General features: G+C 41.2%; 1 protein-coding gene across 1 annotated transcript; it reads right to left on the reverse strand.

The window, feature by feature from the left end:
• Positions 1-4,370: 4,370 nt before the first annotated feature.
• On the reverse strand, positions 4,371-8,320 carry FANCF (FA complementation group F). Its single transcript, XM_078667628.1, has one exon. The coding sequence runs from the start codon at positions 8,071-8,073 to the stop codon at positions 6,856-6,858; it is 1,218 nt and encodes a 405-aa protein (XP_078523754.1). The 5' UTR covers positions 8,074-8,320; the 3' UTR covers positions 4,371-6,855.
• Between the last annotated feature and the right edge of the window lie 466 nt (positions 8,321-8,786).

Raw genomic sequence — 8,786 nt, forward strand, 5'->3', positions numbered from 1 at the left:
CAATGCCATTTATTTATATGTTTTAAATACAAAAACATAAATAAAAATAATGTCATGAGCAATGCCAATAGCTCTAACTTTAACAATGCCGAGACCATTGCATTGTAAATGCTTGTTGATGAGAAATTGGCTTACTAAGCAGCCTTGAACAACTAAAATACAAATTAGACAAGCCCGGCCGCAAATGCAGCTGCAGCGTCCCGCTGCTCTGGGCTAACAAGTGGGAGGGGTGGGGGGAGTGCGAGAGAGCACACAGCGATTCCCTTCCAGAAGCGAGCAAACATATGTTGCCAAAGCTCGCTCCAGCAAGGGAATCGCCAAACTTGCAGGGATTGTCATTGAAAGCAATGCAATGCGTGCACGTTTTTTGGCTGAAAAGCTGAAGCCATTTCTATAGGTCTTTTTCCTACGAGACCTAAAAAGTAGCCAGAATGTCACCCTCCGGGACCCTAAATTTTAGACCATGGAGCAAGGTAAACACACATGACCTTGAAAAAACCTTGTTAGATTCACTTCCTTCAACAAGTTTAACCTCAATTGGATAGCATCTAATTGAATATCATGCACCCGTGCCCCTTTACGGTGTCCTAACTTTCCTTCCTCTTTCCTCTCCAAAACTACACCTCCCATAATTCTCTGTACATGTGCAACACCCTGTAAACTGTGAACAGATATATGAACATTCAAAAAAAAAATTGACATAAGAGACCAATTGATATTCTAAACTCCCGTGATCATAAAATGTGCAAAATATACATAACTCAAATTAAACAAAACGGACTTGCAGAATTGTGGGGAAAATTCATGATAGCGTTGCAGTATGGAGGACTAACATGGGCTTTTCTTTATCTTTTTAATCTTAACAGCTTCTCCTGACGAAGGGCTAAAAAAGGCTCGAAATGCATTGGGAATATGATTATAGCTGTTGTCATGAATTATATGTCCTTAACTTGAAGTAGTACGAGGCCTGGATTGGCACAACTATTTTATGTGAAGCTAAAGGATATTTGGACTGTTGCATCGTGTATAAGTAAGACAAGTGTGACTACATGTTAAAAAAAACGGAATAAAAACAAACTTGAATCAAAACAAGGTTGTGACGTGCTCTGTAGAAGCTGTGCGATTGGTTTTGCACCAGAGTTCTGCTGCAAGGTATCGATTTCATTTCATTAACATGCACTGAGGCGAGGCATGCAACCAGTCTGCACGCATAAAAGGATTCTCTCCTAAACTGGAAAAAAAAATTGAGCAACAGGTGTGCCATTGCTCCTCCTTGTAATTGTAAATGACAATGCCTTTTATTTATGTTTTAAAAACGAAAAAATAAATAAAAGGCATTGTTATTTGCAATGTCAATAGCTCAAACTCACGTAAATGCGAAACCTATTGCATAGCAAATGCTTGTTAGAAGGTGTAATGGCCTCTACATGTTCTTTCTGTGTTTATATCAGTAATTATATTTATTGCATTAGTTGATTTGAGACATTATCTTATGTTCTACATATCCATATAGAGAATTTCATGCCAATGGCAGGCCTCACAGTCCAAACATATAGCACTCAAGCAATCAGACAAGGCTTAAAATCCCTTGGTAAACCTAAAATGTTCACAAATCTTAGAGGCTAGATCATACTTGTTTTTAAAGTGTTACTTTGCATAGTGCCACTTAAACGTTCGCAAAATAATGTTTTCCCTTTTTCTTTCTAGTTTCTTCTCTATAATGCAAAAGGACCCCCATTCCACTAACGCAGAAATGAAGTGTCACCCTCACTGCCAGAAACATCTAAGCCATCTATTTCAGCTATGAGCTATCTTTTTTTGCCAACATGAGGTTATAAAAGATTAATTAAATGCAAAACTGATTTGAAAACAGAACGGAAAGTTCATACAAGAAACACTGCCGAGATTTTCTCTCAAAGTAATAATAGTTTTAATGGATTATGTATTGACCAACACTGCCATCTGCTGTCTATTTCCTAAAATTACCACATGAAAAATATATAAGATAGAGAACTTTTTTAACCACGAAAATGACAAATAATGCAAGTTTTTCTTTACAACAAACCCGCTTCGTTGAAAATCGGCACTCATCATTAAAGCAACGATTCATTACTTTCAAGATAAAGGAGTGACAAATCTGAAATATGAGATTTTGCGTGGCCTTCAATGGTGGACAACTTGTATCCGTGATGTTTGTATTTGGACAGTAGCCATTTCATATCAAGCGCGGCCCATTATGGGACGGACAGAAGATGTGCACGCGGGGACTGCATTTATTGGCGGCGATAAAAAAAGCCCCTAGGGTATTACGCCGCCAGCAAAGCATCCAATCCACGCGTGCACATCTTTTGTCCCGTTTGTCTCCCCGTGTGCACGCTGGAATCTTATCGATTCCAAAAGGCCTCTGCATGGCAGAGTAGTGTATGCGCTGCTTTTGCCAGGCCGAGACCTAAAAAGGCCATGGACTTTTTAGCACCCAAAAAAGTACAGAAACACTGGCGCAGCACCCAGTCTGAACCCTGCTTCTCCGAGAACCTAAGGTCACAGAAACAAACATGTAGGAGTCTAGAACTAATCTATTGATCCGAATATGATCCTCTAGATAGAGTGACCTACAAAAAGCGATCACCGAATATAAAACTCTCATACATGGAGAGAAAACAAAATACTTTTCTGAAACAATTATTTTGCCAAGGGATGTTTCAGTATGATAACTAAATTATCAAAAATGGTAACAAAAATGGATAGCGCAGCTAAGAAAAACTTTTGCGATACCCTTGCCAACTTCTTTCAGAGTAAAGTCATTGAGGTTTTAGATTCCTTTGTGCTGAACCATGAAGGAAGAATACATACCTCTCAGAAACAACCTTCATACAATTCTTGACAGGTTCTCTCCCCTTGACAGAGAGCAGGTTTTGAAACTTATAATGGCATGTAAATCAGGGTCCCCATTAGACCCCTGCCCCCTAAAATTATACATTTAGCCCCAAGGATTTTTGAAGTCCAACCCACACAAATCCTTAACAATGTCCTAAGCACAGGACATAGCCCCACTGAATGGAAGGTGGCATCTATTCTACCCATATTGAAAAAAAAGTTACCTGGACTCCCTGGAACCCAGTTACTATAGGCCCATCTCCAGACTTCCTTTTCCAGCCAAACTACTTGACAAAGCATTAAATAATGAATTGATGGCCTGTATGGACAGTAATAACCTGCTGGACCCCTCCCAATACGGCTTCAGAAAGGCTCATATCACAGAAACCAGCTTGATTGCCGCCTCTGAGGAGATCAGATGGGACATGGATAAAGGTGGTCAAGCCGTTCTGATTTTACTCGATCTCTCGGCGGCGTTTGTCACAGTTAACCACACTATCTTGGTCAACCGATGAAGGGAGAAGGGAATGAGGCACAGCCTTGACTTTATTGAAAGACTTTCTTACAAATAGAAGAAATCATGTCTCAGCTTGAGCAACTTTACATCACAACAATTCAGTCTGCCATGTTGGGTACTGCAGGGCTCTTCACGAAGCCCTACCCTTTTTAATTTGTACGTTGCTCCCCTGGTCAAACTGATAAAGTCCTTAGGGTTCGCAGTCGTGTCTTACGCCGACGACCCACAAATTTTAGTGTCAATCTCCATAGATCATGAAGAAGTAGGCCACAGATTTAGCTCCTGCAGGGCTCTAATGGATCATTGGATGAAAACAATCTGCCTAAATTTAAATTCGGGCAAAAGAGAGGTGCTACTGTTCGGAAACAATCGTTCTGTTTGGTCACCAACTTGGTGGCCTTAGAACATGGGACCCTTACCGATGCCTGTTCAGAAAGGAAGCAATCTGCGGGTTATCTTTGTCGATAAGCTTCACTTTGATCATCAAGTAACAGCACTATATTCTTCTGTTTTTACACACTAAAACTATTAAAGAAAATCAGTTCTTTCATCCCGAATGATCTCCATAAAACAGTTGTTACCACCCTCATCCTGACAAAGCTGGACTACGGAAATGCTCTCTTTATCGGTATCCGGAAACAATTATTACAAAAACTACAGACACTACAGAACGCTGCAGCCCGACTCCTTGCCGGAATTCCTAAACATAAGTCAACAGTCCAATAACTGGTCATTCTGCACTGGCTACCTATAGCAAAACGTCTAGAGTTTAAGACAATATGCATAACATTTAAAGCTTTGCATAACATTGGACCAAGCTACATTCGCCAAAAGTTGGCTTGGTACTCCCCAGGCAGAAAGCTCAGATCTTCTGACGCAATGTTACTTTCCACCCCGAGAGCATAGCTGACGGCTTTGGTGGGGGGGGGGGTGGGGGGGGGGTGTGTTTTACTGAAGGAAGCCACGCTCTGGAACACCCTACCCCTGCCTATTACGAAATGTCCCGACCTTCTGAGTTTTCTGCAGCAAGTCAAAACTTGGCTGTTCACGCGCAGTTAATTAGTGTTAATATCTTTTATACAGCACTGCACTAGTCTGCACCAGCGCCAAGACGCCTTCGGGTATTTGAGCGCTATATAAACTCAAATCAAATCATGTCTAGGTGCAGTACCGCAAAATGCTCCTAAAGGTCCCTAGTGAGCAAGGCACCAGCACTGCAGACCTCTTTTGGTCACATATAGTACTGCACCCTGCAGAAGATATGGTAAATCGACCTTACCCAGCACTGCATGCAAGACAGTACTGTGAGCACATTCAAATAGCTATGTCCATATATACAATTAGTAGCTTTTAAATGTGCCAAAAGAATGATTACATTAATTTCGGATTAGGTTGTACTCTGTGTGGAGCTGATGAAGGGAAATGCATAGGTGGTCTCATATAAATGTGAGACATTCTAGTAAGCGAAGTAACCACTGCCAGCCTAGCTTAGGACCAAGTGTGGTTCTTGATTGAAGCCTTTCCAGAAAATAGAGACTTGAGGCTGTAATTAAAACCTAGGGAGTAACAACACATGTAACAGGGGGTGTCCTCATGGCAGGTTACAAGAAGAGACAAGGCGGTATTAAGGAGGGACTCATTAGCCTATTCACCAATGAAAAGCCACCATTTACAAAGGACAGGGACAGGAGACAATTAAAAAGATGGGGGGAAAGTGGGCAGAGCTTTATGCACATATCCTGAATATAACATGTCTCGAAAAGACATTGCAAGTGCTGCCTAGGCGAGACCTAAAAAGTAGTTCCTGAATGTAAGCAATGTCAGCAGTGAAATGATACAAGTCAATCAGAATCATGTAAACCCTAAAAGCTGATGGGGTGGGACAAACACAAGAATAAAGAGGAGAATAATTGAATATGGAGCAGGGAACAGATAATAAAGCTGCACAATCATGGGCAATGGGCTTCATTTAATAGCTCAGATAAAACAATGTGTCCAATACTTTGTGAATGGCAGAGGTTGTTAATTCCAATGGCAAGAAAGAGCAACAAATTGCCAGTCAGAGAAATGCTGAAAGCTAATAAACGCGTCGGCATGAAAATAATTAATATGTGAGGATGTAAATGCGGACTGCAATACTAAGCCGGAGGGCAGAATGTTGCTGTGTGCCCTTTCACTGCTTCAGGGCGTTTGTGGGGAAAAAGCTAATAAATATATATAGAGAACTAGAGGACTGTTATAGAAGCTTTTTTCGACGCCTTTCCAAAAACATTTAAGAAAAATAATTACTTTGTTAACTTCTAGATGACCTAGGAAAAAAACAGAACTAGGTAAACACAAGCTACAGCTACTCAATTTGGAACATGGAACACGTACTTAGAAGAGCTACAAAAAGTGATTCAATTATATAAGTGTATAGGGGAGGAATAATATGCTTTTCAGTGCTGCCACAGACTGTAAGAGGAGCATCGCAATGATACTATTACAAAACAATCTTAAGGCTAGACATGCAGTAGTACCGTGGGAATCATGTAACCTAGTCTTACTTTACGGTATAGCTATATTTGTATCAAAAAGCTCTGCAATATGCATCTATTCTCCAATAAAGAATCCACAACACAAAATAGAAAACGTCAGGAGGTAGCTGGATAATCCAGACTATTAAAATATTTTCACAGGATTGCTGTTTAACACATAAAGCAGAAAGTTAAAAGGTAATTTTTTTATCTTACGTTTGAATTAACATTTTAATACTTTGTGATGCAGAAATCCAAACACTGCAATGTATTGGTAACTGTTTATATAAACATTACTTCAACGAAAAAAAAATATTTTTTAAATGCTGGTTGACAAAGTTTTAATTGAAATGTATTAAGGGGACCATTTTTAGGAGGTTCAAAGCTGAAATGTGGATTTTTTGGTGGAAAATTTAAAGTCAAATTTGACTCTAGAGCGCTACAATACGCCACTGTTTACTATGTTGAACTTCCCGCATCAAATCGGTTTTAAAGCAACAGAAATATAAACCTATCAAACTAAAAAATAGCTGATATACTTATCTATAAACTCGAAAATAAGCCACAAGTTGACAATGGACAATATATTTCCAGTTCTTTTATATTATCCTTCTCTTTATAGCAAATTACACTTATATATATATATTTTTTTTTAAAATATTGATAACAGATTTTCATTTATCAGAAGGAAATACAAACAGGGGACTAAAAGCCTGAATTGGCCGACAACTTTTTTCCACGTTGCAGCCTTGGAAATAGGTAGTTTTAGATCTCACTTGTGGCAATGATGAAGGAAAAATGAATGTGACAAACATTCATGATTTTCACTTTAGTTAAGTGGTGTAACGATTTCCAAAACAAGCTTGGGTGAGGCTGCGGAATTTCCAATGCAACATAGAAGGAAATGTGGAAAGCGCGTTTATGCTTTTTTTTCCCACAACCTCATCAAAAAGTCAAGTTTGACCTTAACCATGAGAGTAGATCCGTCCACACACTGACCCCGCTAACGTTAAAGTCACCATCTTCAGCCTTTATTGTTATTAGCATACGTTCTGCTGCTGCTTTTGTGTCAACAGAGCCTTTCAGCAGCCAGCTGTAATGATGCTGTAAAGCTTCCCAGGACACTACAGGAGAACTGCTGGTCCACTGTCCAGAAGCAATACTATACTCCAAACCTCTACCCCAGCTGGTCAGTAACTCCAGGTAAGCATCTCTAAATTTCGGATATCTGGATGACAATCCCGTAAGAAGCTTACAATCCAGACTGCTACAAAAACAAGAAAATAACTTCGGATCGTCCATCAACCATTGCATGAGCAGTGGAGCAGTCACAGAACCATTACTGGAGGCCAACATTAGGCCCACTAACTTGAAGACACGAGGCCTGGGAATAAGGGCGAGCAACTCATTCACCAACACAAGTTTTTCCTTTTCTGACATGCTGGAACACTTAGTCCGGTCTTCCAAGTGTTTTGACAAAACAGATGCTTGCGTTTTTGCTTCAGGGTCCATTGTCAGAGAGCTATCATAGAAAATAGGGCTAGCTACTTCAGGAGACGCCCCAAGGGGTGCACATTGTTGGCCAAGAAACTGCAGGTCAGTTTGCCTGCCAAAAAAGAGAGAGTGGTTGGATTCCCGCCCTAGACAAGTTGTGGCCTCAGTTCTTCCAAGAGAACAAGTTGACGTTCCGGGTTTCGTACTAGGCAGTTTATTTCTCCCACTAAAGTCACTCGGAGTGATAGAAAGTAACATCATTGCGGCGTTTTTCTGGCGCAATGCATTGCGTACAGTGTCTGCTATGGTGTCGCCCTCACCCTTGGGCCCCAGCCTCTGCAGGAGGTGCTGGCACACGGCCGGTGGGAGCACAGGGTTCTGCAGTAGGATGCCCCACAGAAGTTCTGCGCAAGTCTCCAGGTCGGGGAAGCAGAGAGGACGGTCCCCTATGCCTGTGGCCTTCTGCTGCTGGGTGATGTCCTGCAGCCGCTGCTCCAGGGCCGCCCTGACGGGGTCATTGGCGTGGAAGCGGTGGTACAGGTGCTGGAAGTAGTGTGCCCATTCAAAGGCCCTCTGTACAGTCAAGTTGTCCCACGATTTCACGTGCTCGCTCCGGGACACGGTCAGCATCTCGGCGAAACGCTCCAAGTGCTGCAGGATAGCCTCCATGGTTCAACGCCTCCGACGAAGGTGAAGGATGAAAAGGCCATAGTTTGTCACCCAGATAAAGCGGTCTCTCTTTCACCCAACGGAAACTATATCTCCCATGATAAGCTCGTTCTAGCAGAGAATGTAACGCGTATTGGCATAATACCGGTTAAAGTATCTTTCCCGGGAAAATTCCTGAACTTGCACTGAAGTTCTCACCCAATTCCAAAACACTACGTAGCAAATGAGTTTTCACGCTACTTCCCTTTTCTTGTATATTTTTGTTCACTACACTCGTGTTGGCTACGTCACCGCTTCGAAAAGATACACAGAAGGTTGTGTTGGGTTTTTTATGTTAGTAAGTGTAAAAAATAATATTTAATAAAAAAGTACTACTTACTTCGAGCGCAATGGATATGATTTCGAGTTTTATATAAATGTAAATGTGTGAAATTTATTTTTTTATTTCTTTAAAAAATACCAATTCGACATACTTTTCAATAATCATAAAAGCTATAATAAATGCATTCTATGCGAACAGTGTGAACAATCTGTCCTTTGGGAAGGGAACTGTTACATTACAAAATGGCTACTCCGTTTGCATTTTTTAAGAACGCCCTAAAATGACAACAATCGTGTCCCTTTTCGGTGTCTATGGCTGGGGACGTGTCCTCCAACTCGAGCTGGGAGTGATCAGCGTCCCTACTGTTCGAGGCTGTGGCTTGCGTTTCCGC

This window comes from Lissotriton helveticus, chromosome 11 (genome assembly GCF_964261635.1).
Source record: "Lissotriton helveticus chromosome 11, aLisHel1.1, whole genome shotgun sequence".
Taxonomy (NCBI): Eukaryota; Metazoa; Chordata; class Amphibia; order Caudata; family Salamandridae; genus Lissotriton; species Lissotriton helveticus.